The sequence below is a fragment of the Psilocybe cubensis genome, chromosome 9 (genome assembly GCF_017499595.1).
Source record: "Psilocybe cubensis strain MGC-MH-2018 chromosome 9, whole genome shotgun sequence".
Taxonomy (NCBI): Eukaryota; Fungi; Basidiomycota; class Agaricomycetes; order Agaricales; family Agrocybaceae; genus Psilocybe; species Psilocybe cubensis.
The window spans coordinates 1,806,980-1,826,412 of record NC_063007.1 but is presented as its reverse complement, the minus strand read 5'-3'; the positions used below and the strand labels follow the sequence as shown (position 1 = coordinate 1,826,412).

Genomic DNA, 19,433 nt, shown 5'->3' with positions numbered 1-19,433 from the left:
TTGGATTGGCAACAGAAAGGACTGGTGTCATATGTTATTCTTGAAGGCCGCGGGATCAGAAAATCGTATATCTGCTCACTTGGCTTCCTCTTGTTTTCGCTACATTCAGCTAATAGATACAAAGGTACATGGGGTATTTATCGACATCATTGGAAAGTCCCTGGAACCCTAATATTTTCACTACTACAAGGTTTCGATGGTTTCGATCAATTGGTATACAATTCACTATGCTGTATTCATTAAAATATACCAGGATTGAAGAAAAATATTTTCACCAGGCGACCTAGATAGCTTCATTCCAACTTTGGTACAAAGCTGGGAACACGGACCATGCATTTCATCAGCTTGATACGTCGATCCCTCCCTCGTGGTTCCAAGGAAAGAAGATGATCATCGAAGTCGATGGCTCGAATATCGTTGTACATCATGGGTAAGTAACTTATGAGACGTGATATGGAAGGATACGGACTCGACCAAAGAAACTGTTCATCGAAGAGTTCAAGGCTCGCCTCGGAGCAAATAAGTATGAGGCCAAGCTTGTCTTGAATTTCACTTCAAGGCATCACGATTCGACCCAGTGCTCATACCTGATCTCACCCCATCTCAACCATCGCCCATCAGTTTTTCCCTTTTCTCGTCTTCAATTGCCTTTATGCATTCCCTTTGCTAAATTTACTGACTATTTCCAGCACCACTGGGGCGCCTCGTTATTGATATCAATGATCTCTTTACTGATCCCGCTTTCTAGTAATCGTATACAGAAAATTATGATAATTTCTAGATCGGTCCATAGTCGTTGCAAACCTACGCAGAAAATCTGATTAACTTTTGGCCAATACATATATTCGTCTTCACGCTGCATAAAATCAGCAACCTTAGTTGCACTGCAGATGTTAGTAACTATGATTGCAATGAAACTGTTCATCGCGAGATTATCACTCCAGCGAAAACTGAGAACTAATATCAACTGAGTGGATCATCGATCGATATCATAACGTGGTTTCTCAAAAAGCTGCGGAGTAGAATTAGATTGCGGAACCAAGTGCTATGTGATTTAAGGTGAGTCTCCATCTCGTGATGGCACTGGCACTGAACAGGTATTGAGCCACTTGCAATCAATTATCACAAGCTCCTGTACTTTGATTCATTGACTCAATGACTATTAGAGGTACTGTTCAATAGATTTTTAATTCTAGAAGAAAATATGGGGGGCATCCACTTGAAGCCTCAAAGTTCTATTAAGAAACTGAAGCGAGTAGTGCATGCCATGCACGGGAGATTATAGGAGATTATTTAAGGTTATTGAGAGCGAACGAACCTCGCGTGGCTGAACGGAATAATGATGCGTGGATGGACACATTTCAGCCGATCATTCGAAGGCTAGTTGTAAGCCTTCGTTGACGCGTGATATCGATCTTTCTCGACTGAAATGGCACTTCGACATTTGTGTACAGGCTGTGTACAGCCCCGGCATTAACGAGCCCTGTCGCCACCTTCCCTTGAAGGATCTTCGGTCGACATGGAAAAAATTGAATCCTGCGGTTGCATTGAAACCCTGAATCTCAAGAGGTTGTCATACAGCTAGATCGTTTATAAATCAACTGCACTGTTGTATATAAATATCCTCTGCCACAGGCCGTTTATTTGAGAGTCATCGCTTCAGTCACTCGAGCAGAATCGGGGAATGTTATCTTGGATCGATCGCCGTCGGAGAAACAAAGGAGCAACAACTCTATCAGAGGGCCTGCATGAAGACTACGTAGGCCAAGGCTACATCACCTGCTGAAATAGACTATAGGTGCTTTGCTTGGCTTGTGGGCGACCTTCTGTGACTTGCCGCGACGCTTTTTGCGAAGAAAATGACAATGCAGTTTCGTCAAATTTCATGATTTCCCAAGTTATCAAAATATGAGTCGTATGTGTTAACTCCGCTAAACTCACCAAAAAAAGTCGGATAGGAAAAACGTTTAGTGGGGGGAAACTGGAACATGCATATCGAAAACCGGAGCTGGTCACCAACAATGGCGGATTATCTCGAGGTGAATCTCCCCATCTCAGGCCACATTTCGGCTGCAAACGACTGGACAACTACGGTGCGAATATTCACAGAAGATGATGAAATTTCGGATAAGATGATCAAGAGGGTAGAGCAAGGAAAAAGTCGCAGGCGATTCTTCAGCTTGATATGCCACCACTGTGTCTCGGTTGTTGGAGGTGGACTGTAGTACCCGCCTGAACATTGTTTCGGTACGGCAGTAGTAGGAGAGGTGGCGAGATAAGAGAAACCGATGATTTTCTGCTAAGAACATCGCAAATGGGAAAGGGACCGCTATATATGTGTAGAAGCTGTATCTCAGACTCTGGGAGTAGAATGGAGCGAAACCTTCTTGGTAAAATTGATTCCACGTTGCAAGTGTCCATCGGCGTCGCGATTCTTTGGCCACGTTTCATATTTGAATTGTGCTGCAGAGAATAGCAACTCCTTCAACCGCCGGAAGATGTAGTGCAAATCAGAAAGAGTGATGATGTCTAGAAATTGTAAAGCTTATTTAGATTGGTTTGTCCACCAGTCGTAAATTTATAAAATATAAGATTACTTGAGATTACCAGCCTTGTGCATGCGGACAACATGCATGTATAAGAGTAGCTTTTTGTACATTTGGACTTTGCAGTGACATTCGGTTATGATGAACGCCGTTTTATCCTTTGCGGCCTTGGGTATTACCAACTACGTTTGGCAAATTGAGAGATGACACGTAGTTTCCGGTTGTTGACCGTGTACTCCTGGTCCACAAGAAAAGAGGTTCGTTGCAGAAATCGCAGGCTCCAGGAATATGGAACCTCTGCGAAACGTCTTCATGGCTACACGAAGGGGGCCGAACAGATTTTTTTCGGGATTTTTCGTATTTTATACAAGTCCATATCGGTAAAGAAAACATGTCGACAATCAACGCGGTCGGCAATGCGGAAGTATGCGTGTTAGCCGGAATTAAGCTCTTGGTTGACTCCGCTGGGTAGTGCTTGAACTGGAAGCAATATTGGAAAACTGCACAAGAAGATGGCTGACCTCAGCCTCGAATACGAGCCTTAAGGATTTGTTTTTGAGCCCTGCGTTGGATGTCATATTTGACGTCGGTGGATGATGGATGGGAAGTGTGAAACGCGCTAGGCCTACGTGGGCGTCGTGATGGTGGTTACATAAGCAGGGGCCACGTCGTGACCCACCGACATTGACACGTTAGAGTCCTCCTTCGCCTTACTCCTCCACCATGTCGTCGAGAATTAACATTGCTCGCCCACAGACCAACTACAGCGTCGACCCACACGGTCTTTCTAATTCTCGTCCGTCTTCCGGATACAGAGCCGCGGATCCTGATGACCCGCTCGAGAAGATCAAAGCGTTTGCCAAAACCGTAGAGGATAATGTTGAAATCTACTCTCAGCCTTTGAAACCCCATTTGCCGGCAATTGGTCGTTTCCTGATTGTGGTGACTTTCCTGGAGGACGCACTGCGCATTGTTACACAATGGGGCGACCAGATCTGGTACTTGCAACAGTGCGTATGATCCTGTGCATACCCTGCCAGCGCGACGCTCACTATCTACAGACACCGTCATTTCCCCTGGGGACTCTCTCATACTTTCCTTATTGTCAATGTTATTGTATGTTTCAATCACTCAACATGATATTTTGAACATTCTTAACATATCGAACCAAACAGACTATGCTTGTCGGGTCCACCGCGGTCATTCTCAAGAAAAACACCGAACACGCTGTTGCTGGTCTTTTAGCTGTTGTTATTATTCAAGGGTTTGGATACGGATTAATTTTTGACCTCAACTTCTTCCTGCGTAATCTTAGTGTCATTGGTGGATTATTCATGGTCTTCAGTGATTCGATGGTGTCTAGAAAAAGCGTATTCGCTGGCCTTCCAAGTATCAGCGAAACTGACCGAAAGAAATAGTAAGAGATCTCATTTAACTTAACCATGTAATTGATTTAATCTGTGCTGCAGCTTCCTTCTTGCTGGCCGTGTTCTTCTTATCTTCCTCTTCCTTGGTTTCATGATCCAGGGTACATGGAGTATTGTCCGTGTCTTTGTTTCCATTATTGGGCTCGGCGCCTGTGTCATGGTTGCTGTTGGATTCAAGGCCAAGTGGTCGGCGGCTTTCCTCGTTATCGTCCTCAGTATCTTCAATGTCTTCGCCAACAATTGGTGGAGTGTGCACTCTGCTCACCCACAACGCGATTTCTTGAAGTATGTCACTTATATTATTAAACATTTCACACATACTAACCTGACTTTTTTAGATACGACTTCTTCCAGACACTCTGTTCGTCTTTTTCTTCTTCTATTTATATTCTTTGACATGTTGTCATTCTAATTCGACTATTTCTGCAGCAATTGTGGGTGGTCTCATCCTTTTGGTCAACATGGGGCCTGGTGCGTAGCTTTTACTTGTGCGATAGCATTAATATCTGAAATGCTACCTAGGTGGTCTCTCCGTGGACGAGAAAAAGAAGACATATTAAACGTTGGGTTTGCATTATTACCCATGGATTTGTACAGGCTCCTGAACTCATTTCCGCGTCTGGATTTGATCATGGAGGAGTATCGCTTGGTGTGGGACTTGAACATCACGCTTCGCACACCCTTGTAATTTACCCTATCTCCTCCATCCAAAAGTTAAATATGTTGTGGACCGGTTGTCATCTGCGGAGGTATGATCGGATTGTTAAGTATTCAGTTGTAAGCACCGGCTCAAACTATACGCACGAAGTACGCGTGAATCTCAAGTGATAGGCTTTTACAAAGGAGCGCAAGGGATTTCCTACCTCCGCGTTCCCGACGACCGCGAAAAAGCTGTAATCTAATCTTGCTGTTCGGGTTCATGGAACTTGTTAAACCATTCCCTTCTCCAGATTACTGGCTGCGGTCTTCCAAATGCAACTTGATAGAAGACTTTCATAGTTTACTTTTGCGCTGTTCTTGTTTTCTAGCAAGGAAACGAGGAATCCCTTGATCGAACCTATACGACTTGCGGAAACAGAGTGCCAGAAGTCCTATCACGGCGGGCAAAAGTGCTGACTAGTCAGCCTGGGAGTTGGTCTGACCAGTCACGTGACCATATCGTGACGCGTTCCGTGACGAATCAACTGACCAGTCTGGAGAGGTCACACAAATGTTGTCACGCTGGTTAGTATTGGTAAATGAGTTCAGTAACATAAGATTAAATGGGAATAAACCATTGTCTTCCGAAGCACTGTCACTGAGGAAAAGCAATGAATGACTCGGAATTGGATATTTCTTGTGTTTGGTTGTAATTTGGTCATTATTCAAACAAATGAATAACTAATCACGCTTTCAGAGTACTTGTGCACGGTCACCCGACGTTGTTTAGAAGGTACACGACGCCCGCCCTGTGTAAGTCTGTGGCATAGAAAAGAAATCCTCTGTTCTACAATCAATGAGCGGAATTACAGAAACTTAGCAGCGTGACAATAAATGCGTGACAGCTACATGACTAGTCAGGTGACTAGTCAGCATACTGGTCACGTGACTGGTCAGACCAACTCCCAGGCTGACTAGTCAGCACTTTTGCCCGCCGTGTATCTAATTATAGTGGGGTCACATGACTATCAAAAAATAATTCTGAATCTTTTGGCGTAGAGACTCATTCACCTTGCTCCATTCAAGGAGTTGCATCTTTAACACACCAAGTCCCAAGAATGGCCTCAGACGCAGCTAATGTCAAGGTCTATACTGTAAATGGAGCGACAGCAGGTTCTTCTTCGTCTCTGCCGGACTGGCTTACCCGAAAGCGTGCCGCAAAGAAAGGGAAGAGGGCATTGAGAGAGCACATTGAAGGGACAATCGAGCTCATCCAAGGATTCGAGTTTCCAGAGGCCAGCAACAGAATTAAAACGACCCGCGATGGCCATCATGTCATCGCCACTGGCACATACAAGCCACAAATGCGTGTCTGGGATCTCGACCAACTTACCCTGAAATTTGAACGACATTCAGACGCAGAGAATGTTGATTTTGTTGTACGTGAGTTGTTCACCATCGTTGTATCTAACTTGAAGCCAACAATAACTTTTTATTATGCTTCTTCTCTGCTAGACGCTGTCTGACGACTGGACAAAATCAATACACCTACAAAATGACAGGACGGTGGAGTTACATACACAAGGTGGGATGCATTACCGAACGAGGATACCCCGTTTTGGTCGTTCGTTGGCCTACCATTTCTCTTCATGCGACACATATATCACTGCGTCAGGAAACGAAGTCTACAGGCTAAATCTCGACCAAGGTCGATACATGACGCCTTTGGTACTAGAAGAAGAGGAAGACGAAGATATACTGGGTATCAACGTTGTTGACATCAACCCTGCACATAACCTTCTTGCATTTGGTGTCGATGGGAATGGGACCACACAATTCTGGGACCCAAGGTCAAGAACCCGTGTTGGTACTTTGCGACTGCCCAGAGAACGATTACAATCAGTTGGAACGACTCAGGATGCTCTCAGTGTAACGGCGATCGCTTCCCGCATCGATGGACTGTCGTATGCTATTGGTACATCAACAGGACATACTTTACTATACGATATCCGTGCCGCCAAACCATTTGCCTTGAAAGACCAAGGTTATGGTCTACCCGTCAAAAATGTTTCATGGATTGAAGGTGGCAGCCGAATGGCCGGTGACGGAATGGTGCTCAGTGCTGACAAAAAGGTTATTAAAATTTGGGATCGCAACACAGTACGTCGCACTCTTTATTTTTATTGCATGTATTATCAACGAACAATTTTTCACAGCCTGCTACAAATTTTGTTTCTGTTACACCTGCTGCCGACCTCAACGATGTACATCATGTTCCTGGAAGTGGGCTTATCATGACGGCCAACGAAGGAATTCAGATGGCCACTTATTACATTCCCCAACTTGGCCCTGCTCCAAAATGGGCAAGTTTCCTCGAAAACATCACGGAAGAGATGGAAGACCAGACTACACGGTCGGTCTACGAAGATTACAAGTTCGTTGAAAGGAGCGAGCTCAAAAAGTGGGTCACCATCTCCATTTACCGTCGCTTTCACCCTGACATCTAGCCTCCTGCAGTCTTGGATTGGATCATCTTGTGGGAACACCCGCTCTCAAACCCTACATGCATGGCTATTTCTTGTCACTCAAACTTTACGAAACCGCTCGTCTTATTGCAAATCCCTTTGCTTACGACGAACATCGTGAAAGGCTGGTCCGCGAGAAGATGGAGAAAATGGCAGAGACTCGCATTCGTACCAAGAAGGACCCTGGTGTCAAGGTTAACAAAGCACTGGCTGAGAAGGTTCTCAGAGACCAAGAAAAGGCCAAGCTTAGAGCTGAACGCAAAAGTAAACGCAAGGCGGGAGCCGATGCGATGGATGTCGACGAAGCGGGTGAAGAGCAGGAAGAATCTAGACCCTCCATCCTGTCAGACCCTCGTTTCGCGAGCGTTTTCCAAGATCCTGCGTTTGCCATTGATGAGAACTCGCGCGAGTATGCTCTTCTCAATCCATCTTCTGTTGGCCGTGGAAAGACCGCAGTCGAAGATGAAGAAGACGAAAGCGATAAATTCTCTGATGACGATGACCTTGAAGGGAGTGACGAGGAAAGTGACGACGGTGCCTCGAGTGATAGTAGTGCTGAAGGCGGTTAGTCCCGTTCTTTTTTTCCTTATCGAATTCTCCGTTGCTAATTGTCTTCACAACTTAGAACTTACCAAGTTCGACCCTCGTTCACGCCCAGGACAGAGAAATGTACGCGCGGAAGAAGCCTATCAGAGAGAACGAGACAGTAATCGGGCAGTCTGGGCGCAAAAGAAGCAACTTAAAAAGGTCAACATGGTACCTATGGTGCCGCAGACCGGCGGACAGTCCCAAAAGCTGGGAGATAAAGATGCAACATTTGGGCAGCGCCGAGCACCACTACCTTCGAAAAAGACCGGACCAAGCAAGCCTCGCATGGATGCCGACGCTCCTATGGAGATAAGCTGGGTTCCTTCATCATCATCTGGTGGGAGAAATGGTGGAGATGGGGAGGGAGGGAAAAGTTCAAACAAGGACAAAGTCCGACGAAAGGGCGTCGAGACATTTGGTGCTGGTTTGGAACGTGGTGTCGAGGAGAAGGTTGATATGGGCGACTCGGAGAGACACGGTAGGACACAGAGGAGAAAAGGGGTTCGCAGCGGGAGCAAAAACGCTTTCCGTGGTATCTGATGTAATTGAATTTTGGTTTATCATTTTTTCAATTCGACACTTATTGTAACTTCTTCTTTTCGGTTCGTGTTCATTAAAATTGACCCCAAGGTGGGTGCCGCTTACCTACCTTTTTACGCGGAATCAGGGTATGACCCATTATGAAATAAGAACGCGATGAGATTTTATGCTTTTGTGGCGGCATGTCAGACAGAAGTAAATGGTCCGAGGAGACTATCAAGTCTCCATCGGGTTTTGAGATGTTTTTATATGGATGGAAAGCCCATGGATGGGGTACGGAAAACGATGGAGGTATCTAGAAGCTTCAACACCACCATCAGATAATTACTCACATGGGTAGAGTTGTCGAACGAGTGCTTCTATCACGGCTTCAATGCGACTTTGCAGGCAGACTTGCTCTTCATTTTCTCAAGCGCCTTATCAAAGTCTTTGATCGAAAAAACGTCCGTAACCTGTGAATTTGTCAAGGGTCGCTGGGCTGTCAGAAAAGGGATGGTGGATTGTCGCGTAATTTAGATACTCACCATTCCTTTAACCTTGATTTTGCCACTGTCCAAGTATGCGACGGCCCGAGGGAAGCAATGTGTTTGGGCAAAGGAACCAATGATCTGGATGGTGTTCAATTATGGTGCAGAGTAGAGAACCAAGTTGGTAGACAGACTTTTATCTCGTCTTGGAATATCTTAGCCGGTGACCAGTGGACAAGGTCGCTGTTTGAGTAAACACCGTACACCATGAGGGAGCCTCCTCTGCGTACAAAGTCGAGTGCACGATTGGCCACCATTTCCGAACCCGTCGCTTCGATCTTTTTGTTCATGTGATTAAAATGAAAATTAAGGAATTAGGGGAAAAGCCTTACGACGACATCGAAACCATGTTTATACTCTTCTTTCATTCTGTTCCATTGAGAACTTGGATCATTGCGGTCGAGCTCGATATACTCATCACCGGCCTCAAGCTGGCGTGCGATTTGGGTTTTGATGCCTTTATTGGCGGCAATAACAACCTTTGAAGCACCGTTTAGCTTTAAGAGCTGGGCAAGAATGATACCTAAGAAATCGGGGATTAGAAGAGGTATTACGCCCCAATTGAAATACATTATGTGCTAACCAGTAGGACCAGCACCGAAAATCAAGGCTTCTACTCCTACAGCAGGGTTAAGCTTGTCCAAGCCGTGTATGGCACAAGAAGCAGGTTCCACTAGGGTTGCTTCTTCATCTGTAAGATTCTTGATCTTATATACTTTCTTGCTCTGTCTGAAAATCCCTCAGAGATCAGGATTTACTTCTGCCACTGGGATTTGAACAGGAACCGGAGACTTACATGGCTACATATCCTGCGAAGCCCCCCGCCATTGTAACGCCGAGACTCTCGAAGTTTTCGCATAGAACATGTTGTCCGCGGCGACAGTAAAAGCAGGCTTCGCACTGCAACATGATATTGTTAACAGTGACTCAAAAGAATATGAACTACATACAAGTATTGTGTTATCCGCGACGCAGCGATCGCCGACTGAAAATCCGTGAACGGCAGCCCCGATTTGCGAAATAACGCCGACGATTTCGTGTCCTGGAATGAGCTGAGTGTGGATTGAGCCATGAAAACACCAACACCATCCGATAAACTCACTGGAAATTTCCCGATGAATTCTCCCTTTTACACAAGTATTAGGGACGATTGCGAAGGACTTTGCCAACAAATCCACTGACCTCTGCCAAGTGCTGGTCAGTGCCACAAATTCCACATCGTGTTACTGGAATTTAAATTTTGGTCAGACGATATCTCGAATGGAAGGGGTACTAAGCACCTTTGATAAGGACCTGGTCTTCCTTGATCTCAGGAATTGGGACAGTTACTATCTCGAGTTGTCTGGGCTTTTCGGGGCTCGACAAAATGAGCTATTGGATTGCTTCAAAGTTGAAAAGCGAAGGCTTACAGCATGATAACACACGGCATCCATAGTCGCCATTGTCTTTGAGTGTAGGGGTTAACGATAACGTCGATCGTTCAAGTACATCGCACTTCCTTGTTGATAAATGCGGCGACCTTCGGTCCGTTGAGAACAAAACGACTAAAGCCAAACTAAAGCTGGTCATGGGACAAGTCTTATGACATTTTCGACAGGGGTCTACACCTTGGGAAAGACATGAACAGCGCCGTAATGAACAAGGTTCTGTGTATGAGCATGTCCTAAAATCTGTCTCGAAAGAAACAGAAAGTTTCGTTGGTGTAGCTGAACAACTTGAAGTATTTACAATGACGCCCATTCCGACTGGTTAACTTGATGCGATCACCGACTAAGGGGATTGCCGACTCGAAATTGGAACTTGAACCCGAATTGAATCCAAAGTGCCGCCCTGATTCCGCAAAGGGTACGATTGAGTTGGTGCGCTTTGATCGTATGGCCAGAGTATTGTATCCTTGGGAGAAACTGAGCTAGGAGGTGGATCCATGGGTGATTTGGTCTGCATCATATTTCTTGCCTTTTTGGGACTGATAAGATTAGGGTCACATGACGTGATATACTAGCGCTGTTTCGGTCTTTCGGATTGATTGTCGGACAAAAAGTTGGCGAGCACAACGTCTGGTCGATTCTGACTCGATTTCAAAATCTCTACTCTTGCCACAACCATGGCTGATCAGCGCCTGGAAAGGGTGCTATCGAGGCTCCAAAATCTCCCTTCAATTTCTCTTCCAACCGACTATCCAAGACCCACAGGGGCCAACAAATTGATCGAATCAGTTCATACTGCTCAATTATCCGAACAGACATCGCTCAGTCTCCTCAAACTTGCTTTGTATTCGGAGGATGAAGATCATGAGGAAGAAGAGGAGGATGTAGAGTCATCGCACAAGAGACCATCCGCGTTCCATCTTTTATTGGCTGCTTTTATCGTTCTTTTGCACCGTTACACAGGAGACACGGACATTGTCGTTGGCTCCTCATCGGCGTCTGCGCGCGAACCTCTAATTCTCAGATTATCTGTTGATCCAGCAGACCCGTATTGGGCAGTCGTTAGACACGTTCAGCAAACAGAAAAAGAGGCAGAGGCCGACGCTCTTCCTTACGATGTTATAACACAGGCCCTCAACAAAGGAAAAGAGGACAGCTTGGATCGACCCCTGTTCCGCGTCCGTTTCTTTGACGAAACCGACGAACCAACTAACAACTTCATTGGCTCGACCAGTGTCACATCAGATTTAACTGTTTTCATTACTCGTCCTCCGGCCTCCACAAGAGCATCGATTGCTCCTCGTCTCTCTCTCCGCGTACTCTACAATTCGCTTCTTTTCACGTCGGCACGTATCACGTCGTTCCTTGACCAACTCTCAGTATTTTTGCGCAAGGTTGCTGCGACCCCTCTTTCACCAGTTGGCTCAGTTCCTCTGTTAACACCCAGCCAAAAAGCCGTGTTACCCAATCCTACTGGTGATTTGAATTGGTGTGGATGGAAGGGTGCCATCACCGACGTGTTTTCTCGCAATGCTCGTCAAAATCCTGACCGCCCATGTGTTATTCAAAGCCTTCCAACAGAATCCCCTGACAAACCTCAAGGCAAGGTCATCTTCTCTTACGGTGCAATTTTGCGTGCATCCAATGTACTCGCCCATCATTTGATCATGAATGGTATTCAGAGGGAGGATGTGGTCATGGTTTATGCTCATCGTAGCGTCGACCTTGTTGTCGCTGTTATGGCAGTACTCAAGGCAGGAGCAACATTCTCGGTCGTCGGTCGGTGTCACTTCATCCGTGTGTTATAACACAACGCTCATCTGCCAGATCAGATCCTGCGTATCCTCCGTCTAGGCAAATTATATACCTTGGAGTGGCCAAACCTCGAGGTCTCATCATGTTGAAGGGTGCAGGGACAATCTCACCCACAGTACGCGAGTTCCTCGCACAGGAACTGAAAATCAAGGTTGAAGTTCCTGGCCTGGAAGTTTTCCCCGATGGTCATATCGTTGGAGGATTGGACCCTGTTGGCGAAGATGTTCTTCGTGCTCATAACCATCTCGGTGAAACCGACCCTAATGTCGTCCTTGGTCCTGACAGCATCGGCACCCTGTCATTTACTAGTGGAAGCACTGGAATTCCCAAAGGCGTACGGGGCAGACACTTCAGTTTGACTCACTTTTTCCCATGGATGAGCGAGCGATTTGGTCTCGACGAAACCTCCAAGTTTACTATGCTAAGTGGAATTGCTCACGATCCCATTCAGAGAGACAGTCAGTTTTGTTTTCTACTTTCATCATCGTTATACATAGCTGACAATTCTTCTCCAAGTGTTCACGCCTCTTTTCCTTGGAGCTCAACTTCATGTTCCAACGGCGGATGATATCGGCACCCCTGGACGACTGGCTGAATGGATGGCTGAAAGTGAAGTTACGGTTACCCATTTGACACCAGCTATGGGTCAATTACTGTCGGCACAAGCAACCCGCCAAATTCCTACCCTGCTCAACGCTTTCTTTGTCGGCGATGTCCTGACCAAGCGAGACTGCTTGCGCTTACAAGCTCTTGCCGCGAACGTCCGTATCATTAACATGTACGGCACCACAGAAACTCAACGTGCCGTCTCCTACTTTGCCATTCCCCCTGTATCTCAAGACTCCACGTTCCTCGCAACGCAAAAGGACATCATGCCCGCTGGAGAGGGCATGATTGACGTGCAGCTCCTGGTTGTGAACCGAAACGATCGAAACGTGCCGTGCGCTGTGGGCGAGGTCGGCGAAATCTACGTTCGTTCAGGAGGTCTCGCGGAAGGCTATCTAGACCAGGACGCTAGCGCCGAGAAGTTTGTCAACAACTGGTTCGCTGTCAATGCTCCTCCCCGCAAGGATACGATCCTGCATCCTGAAGAAGGCTTCGCTGGCCCGGAGTCGCGGTACTGGAAGGGAATCCGGGATCGCATGTATCGCTCTGGCGATCTGGGTCGATATCTCCCCGATGGCACTGTTGAATGCTCAGGGCGTGCCGACGATCAGGTTAAGATTCGTGGATTCCGTATAGAGCTCGGAGAGATCGACACCCATCTCAGCCAACACCCTCTCGTCCGCGAGAACGTCACTCTGGTTCGCAGAGACAAGGACGAAGAGAAGATTCTCGTCAGCTATTTCGTTCCATTAGAAGGGTCCGCTTTAGAGGGATATGCTAGCAACGTTCCAGACGACGAAGATGATGGCAAGGGACTGGTCAAGGGAATGAAGAAATACAGACGTCTGATCAAGGATATCCGCGAACATCTCAAACAGAAACTTCCAAAGCACAGTGTGCCGTCACGTATGTACACATTCTCTTTCGATAACGTCACTCTTCTGTATACTAACATATCCTTTTTTAGTGTTCGTACCTTTGAGCAAAATGCCGCTGAACCCTAACGGCAAAATCGACAAGCCAGCGCTTCCTTTCCCAGATACTGCTCAAGCATCGTACGCTGCAGGTCCTTCGGCACCTGGAGCGAGTGCCACCGAGATCGCCATGCAGAAGATCTGGTCGACTATTCTGCCGAACGCACCCCAGCCCATACCTACCGACGAAAGCTTCTTCGATCTCGGAGGCCACTCGATCCTAGCTACGAGACTCATCTTCGAAATCCGCAAGGTGTTTGTTGTCAACGCTCCTTTGGGTCTCATCTTCGAGAAGCCAACGATTGCTGGGCTGGTCGAGGCTGTGGACGCTTTGCGCAACGCCGACCTTGGTTTTGCGTACAAGGAGCCTTCAGCAGCGTCGGCCGGCGCAACTACCTCGGCAGATGTCAAGAACGCAGGCGTTGCTGCTGCTGCACCGCATGTCGAGTATGGCCAGGATTATCTCAACCTTATCGAAAAACTCCAGCCCTCATACGCTCCTCTGCCGGCGGATTTCAACGATCATCCCATCACTGTATTCCTTACCGGGGCTACTGGCTTCCTGGGAGCCTTTGTACTCTACGATCTCCTTTCGCGGACGGACAGAGTAAAGAAGGTCATCTGCTTGGTTCGCGGCAAGACTGTCGAGCAAGGCCTCGAACGTCTGAAGGAAGGCTCGACCGACAGGAATGTGTGGTCAGATTCATGGGTTTCCAGCGGGAGATTGGAGGTAGTAACTGGCGATCTCGGATTGGATAACTTTGGACTAAGCCAGGAAACTTGGAATAACGTCGCCAACGAAGCGGATGTCGTATTACACAATGGTGCTCTCGTGAGTCGATCGTCTTTTGTCCTGAAATCTTATTTTTCCTCTAATCGTTCATTTAATCTATCTGTAGGTCCATTGGGTCTTCCCATATGAAAAGCTCCGATCACCAAACGTCCTCGGTACCCTCACTGCCGTCAATCTGGCATCTACGGGAAAACAAAAAGTGTTCGTCTTCGTTTCGTCGACTTCTGCCATTGATACAGAACATTACGTTCAACTGTCCGAATCTTTGGCGCGTGGGTCGACAGACTCCAAAGGTGTTCCAGAGAGCGATGACCTTGAAGGCGCGAAATCGGCTCTGAAGACAGGTTACGGCCAGAGCAAATGGGTGTCTGAAAAGTTGCTCTTTGAAGCTGGCAAACGTGGTTTGAGGGGCCACATCGTCCGTCCAGGATACGTGGTCGGCGATTCGCACACAGCAGGTGTGTAACCATTGATTTCGTTAAATGAAGTGCATGCACCTGATGAACACTTTAAATTCAGTTACTAACACGGACGACTTCATCTGGCGTCTCGTCAAGGGATGTGTCCAGCTGGGACTCGTTCCTGACATTAACAATTCCATCAACATGGTTCCAGTGGACCATGTCGCACGCATTACCTCGCTAGCAGCGGTTTCACCTTTACCCGACGCCCCTCTGTCAGTGTGTCATGTCACAGCGCGCCCACTGCCTACATTCAACGGCATGCTGTCATCACTGGTCCAGTACGGATTCCCGACAGAATCTTGCGAATACGTCGTTTGGCGTCGCAAGCTCGAGCAGCACGTCATGGAGGTCGGAGACAATGCGCTCTTCCCGCTCCTCCACTTTGTCCTCGATGATCTCCCGACGAGCACCAAATCGCCAGAGTTGGACGATTCCAACACCGTCGCCGTTCTTCGTCAGGGAGGCGCGCAGCTATCTGCCACTGTCGGTGATGATCTTATGGGGTTGTATCTGGCTTGGCTGGTCGGTGCTGGCTTCCTTCCCTCTCCCTCTCTTCCCTCTCCCCAAAAGGCTTTGCCTACATTGGCCAATGCCGGAAATATCAAGGCTGCTGGTCGAACAGGCGTTTAAGGCCACACGAAAAGTCAACAAACATCAATGTATAATAGGTTAATTTCAATTTGCTTGGTTTAGAAACACACAAAATTTTTCATAATGTATCAAACACGATAGTTGGTGGAAATTGAAAGCAATATAGCTAGTACGATTTACAACAAGATAGAAACAGAAAGCAGTTATTACAAGACAAATCATGATAAATAGGTCAGGAAAAACTTCAAGTATCGCAAATAATTTTCAGAATTGTTGAAAGCTGGGGCCTCAAGCATCCATGCGTTCCACAAATTCCCATTGAGATGACGCCGAGCTACTGGAGGCGCTACTCAAACTTTGTCCGCCTATGGATCGTTTACGCGGCCTTGTAGGGGATGCAGGCACGGTTGGGCCATAACGAGCACGAACAACGCTGGGCGATGTCGGAGAGCGTGGTGACATTGCCTGCCCGCTAGTCGAACCACTTGTACCAACGGCAGAAATCGAGCCCTGCCTTGGTCTCCTTGCTTGAGCGCCTGCCCCCAAGACCAACTTCTTGCGCTGCAGTGGAGGGTGAATCGACAGCCTATTACCCTCGTGCAGCTCCGAGTCAGCGGTACTTCTGGTATCTGAACTTGTATGACTCGAAGGTGCAGTCAGCGGCACTTGCTGGCGGATGGTTTCGAGACTGGGACTTCGTATGAGCATTTTTTCTTTCATACGATGTAGATCGTCGAGTTCGCGTTGGTGGCGAGTGAGGATTTCATCCCATATAGAGGTAGTTCGAAGGCGGACTGAAGAGGAAGAAGTGTTATTATTATCGTACACCCACTCGGTCGCAAGCATAGCGAAGTAGGTGACGTCTTTCCATTCTTGGGCGGTAGGACTGAAGAACGCACGTCGTCGGGTGCCTTCGTGGCGGAACCCACTATATGAAAGATATGGTCAATAAAGGATGAGATAAGGAATGGCAGCGAACGTACGTAGCACTGAGAAGTTGTTGCGTGTAAAGCTTGTCGTCATTCTCGACGACTATTGATTGCAAACGATGGCACTGATCATCTTGGAATGCCTGCTTGACGACATCATTTAGAGCATCAACAAGATGCTTCTTCTGTCTGAACTCAGGGGTGATATAGAACCCCAAGCTGCACTCTCCCATGTGCAATGGATCATCAAGATTTTGCGAGTTCCAGAGATAGATGAGCCCGATCGGCTTGTTCACCTTTTGCGGATGTGACGCCACGGTGGGCGTCGATGGAAGAGGCCTGATTTGCAAACCCAACTGGCGAGCTTGTTTGACTTGCTTGCGTTCATATTCCGCAATCCGTTTGGCGCGCAGTTCGTCCCTATGTCTGACCGCTTCTTCGTAGAGCAAAGCTTGGTATGCGGGATCTACTGCAGGTTTTGGCAGTCGGCGGACTGGAGCCCTGTATCGTGGGGTTTCAAGATATTCACGGCCGAAATCCTTGTCTACAATAACAGGTGAAATAGGATTGTAGACCTCCGGGACAGCTGCAAGAGATGGACTGTCATCAGTGAATGAAGACTGTCCTTGGACATCATTATCGATAGGCGAGTCCTCGGGCCAATTGATAAAGCTTTCCGGGTCGTCGCTGACATTGCTCATAACTGCAGAGAATTTGTCTGGGGAATGAGGGACCAAAAAAGAGCCACCATTTTCTGGCATTTTACCCTTGCCAACATATGAGAGCGGTCCATCTTCATTGTCAGAGTCGACTCCGATGCGGCATCTCGAAGGTGAAGGATACTGCACATCCTCCTCCCCTACATCATCTACCTTCGCCATGAATGCTTCCCTCCATTTCAGAACCTTATCTTGCTCGGACAGACGACTGAATCGCTCAAAAATAATTCTGTCGTCCTCCGGCTCTTGACTTGTTTCTCTATTTGGATCGATAATGGAGAAAGTGCTTGCAGTACTTGACGCCGGTGGTGACTAGAATAAATACGAACGAGTCATTACATATGCGTGGAAACGATAAAAAAACGTAATCTCACCGTAGGCGCCGATGACTCCGGATAGTCTGCCTCGAGGACAGGTTCCGTATCTTCCTCTAACTCTCCCTCAGCATCTTCGTCTCCGCCCTCTTCCATCTCGGGTGCGTCGCAGTCAGCCATGATCACTCCAAAGAAATAGGCGCATGCTGCAAATGACACAAAATCAATGGGCGTCGCTGTTTCAACAGTGACCTTCTGCATCTCGTAGAAATATTGCTGTAGTTCGTCGAAATGAGCATCTTGGCCACTTAGACCTTTGACTACCGTAACACGTCCAGCCATCCAATGAATTTCTCCTGGGACGATCAAAAGAATCGAAATAACTCGATGAAAGCAGACAGCGATGGAAGTAGAAAGGAAAGAAGAGTGGGCGTCTGTTCGCAAGGATGAACATACTTATACGGCTATCTTTTAGAAGAGCCGATCTGTCTGACTCGTGTGTAAATCATCTACATTGATTCAGAATTAGCACCATCAAAGGTAGTCTCCTTTTGCGAAGAATATTTTAGTCTCGATGCTCCCGTGTGAGTTTGAAAGTATCTGAGTGATGAAAGTTGTGGGCTCACCCACAAGCATTTCTGATGAATGTGGTGTAGAGCGCATCAGTTGAATTGATATCATAGTGACTACGATGATGAAGCGTGTATTCCGAGCAATGCGTTCACACATTTTGAGCCGGAGGAAATCATTAACCTGATTAGTTAGAAGCCACAGCATTTCGAAGTAGAGCCAGCTCATAAAAATGCGATGTAGGACAACAAGCTCAACGGCGGCGGCAAACATATACATATGCTCATATTGTCATATTGGGCAGCGAGGACGAGAAAAGAAGAATGCAACAAGTGAGATATGATACGCTTACTAAACATCAATGGGTACAACATTAACGAAGAGAATTGAAATTGAAGATCGAGATGACGTACGAAGGTAAGAGCAGCGCCCTTGGTCTTCTTCTCACCACCAAGCTCGAAGCTGAAAAAAATACATGAGGGTGAGAGGGATAGGAATGGATGGAATGGTACGCACTGCTTGCAGCGCTTCAGGGATAGCTGCATTTTGTATTTGCAGACGGTGCATTCCAATCGCAGGACGACCTTCTTTGTGGTCTTGGCCTACATTGTCCAAACGGCATTCAATATAGAACCTAACGATAGATAACTTGATGGCGCACCTTCTTGTGGAAGACGGGCTTAGTCTGACCACCATAACCGGACTGCTTCCTGTCGTAACGGCGCTTTCCTTGCGCGAAGAGGGAATCCTTGCCCTTCTTGTACTGAGTCACCTTATGGGGACTGTGAAGCAAATTGTAGTGAGTTATTCTGCCTCGTCTGACGACATAGGAGACGTACGTGTGCTTCTTGCATGTTTTGCCCTTGCAGACTAACAAATTACACGGCTCTTGAGATATTGCCTTTTCGATGCATAATTGACAGGTTACTCACAGGTCCTGCGGGTTCTGCAGAAGTGAAGCAGCGGTCAGCACTGTCTTAAACGGCGAAAAGCAAGGACAACGCACTTGGGAATGTTGACCATCTTGCTGGCGACGACGACGAGGGCTGGCTTGCTGAACTGTGTTGATCGTGTCGCCTATCGGGAATCGCCGAGCGATTGGTTCTGTACAGTTACAGTAATTAAGGTTAGCGGAGTATCAATTCTGCGAGCAACTCCGTCGGCCGGCAAAGAAGTCCGACGAAAAGTCAAACAACACCTCAGTGAAACCTATTACATTCGAGCTCAATGTACTACAAATTGCATTCTTAGCGTTATTGAAAGTGGTTTTTTCTTAAGTATCTCCTCAAGTCTATATGCTGGCCGAAATACATTTAGACGCCGACTCATCCGCTTTTGGTCAGCTTTACATGAACTCAACTTATTCCCCTAACTTTTACTTCGCACCTTTGATACAGGATCGAAGAACGAAAAGTCAGAAATTGGAATATAGAAAGTAT

General features: G+C 47.1%; 5 protein-coding genes across 5 annotated transcripts; 3 read left to right on the top strand and 2 right to left on the bottom strand.

Moving 5' to 3' along the window:
• Positions 1-3,269: 3,269 nt before the first annotated feature.
• On the top strand, positions 3,270-4,533 carry JR316_0010011 (Surfeit locus protein 4-like protein; the record flags this gene model as incomplete). The annotated part of the gene is made up of 7 exons (XM_047895688.1): positions 3,270-3,556; positions 3,608-3,662; positions 3,722-3,963; positions 4,016-4,258; positions 4,312-4,334; positions 4,403-4,444; positions 4,496-4,533. The coding sequence occupies 7 exons, from the start codon at positions 3,270-3,272 to the stop codon at positions 4,531-4,533; spliced, it is 930 nt and encodes a 309-aa protein (XP_047745407.1).
• A 1,197-nt stretch (positions 4,534-5,730) lies between these two features.
• On the top strand, positions 5,731-8,265 carry JR316_0010010 (Ribosome biogenesis protein enp2-like protein; the record flags this gene model as incomplete). The annotated part of the gene is made up of 5 exons (XM_047895687.1): positions 5,731-6,051; positions 6,128-6,772; positions 6,829-7,073; positions 7,130-7,701; positions 7,763-8,265. 5 exons carry the CDS (start codon positions 5,731-5,733, stop codon positions 8,263-8,265), a joined length of 2,286 nt encoding a protein of 761 aa, XP_047745406.1.
• A 362-nt stretch (positions 8,266-8,627) lies between these two features.
• Positions 8,628-10,234, bottom strand: JR316_0010009 (putative secondary metabolism biosynthetic enzyme; the record flags this gene model as incomplete). The annotated part of the gene is made up of 9 exons (XM_047895686.1): positions 8,628-8,717; positions 8,790-8,873; positions 8,927-9,070; positions 9,125-9,315; positions 9,376-9,521; positions 9,589-9,692; positions 9,743-9,834; positions 10,073-10,163; positions 10,217-10,234. 9 exons carry the CDS (start codon positions 10,232-10,234, stop codon positions 8,628-8,630), a joined length of 960 nt encoding a protein of 319 aa, XP_047745405.1.
• Positions 10,235-10,896: 662 nt separating this feature from the next.
• JR316_0010008 (putative NRPS-like protein biosynthetic cluster) lies at positions 10,897-15,501 on the top strand (the record flags this gene model as incomplete). The annotated part of the gene is made up of 6 exons (XM_047895685.1): positions 10,897-11,998; positions 12,052-12,492; positions 12,551-13,546; positions 13,608-14,446; positions 14,514-14,865; positions 14,927-15,501. 6 exons carry the CDS (start codon positions 10,897-10,899, stop codon positions 15,499-15,501), a joined length of 4,305 nt encoding a protein of 1,434 aa, XP_047745404.1.
• A 249-nt stretch (positions 15,502-15,750) lies between these two features.
• JR316_0010007 (60S ribosomal protein L44) lies at positions 15,751-19,017 on the bottom strand (the record flags this gene model as incomplete). The annotated part of the gene is made up of 11 exons (XM_047895684.1): positions 15,751-16,390; positions 16,446-17,422; positions 17,485-17,780; positions 17,919-17,933; positions 18,051-18,177; positions 18,408-18,456; positions 18,511-18,596; positions 18,656-18,776; positions 18,834-18,864; positions 18,927-18,940; positions 19,001-19,017. The coding sequence occupies 11 exons, from the start codon at positions 19,015-19,017 to the stop codon at positions 15,751-15,753; spliced, it is 2,373 nt and encodes a 790-aa protein (XP_047745403.1).
• Between the last annotated feature and the right edge of the window lie 416 nt (positions 19,018-19,433).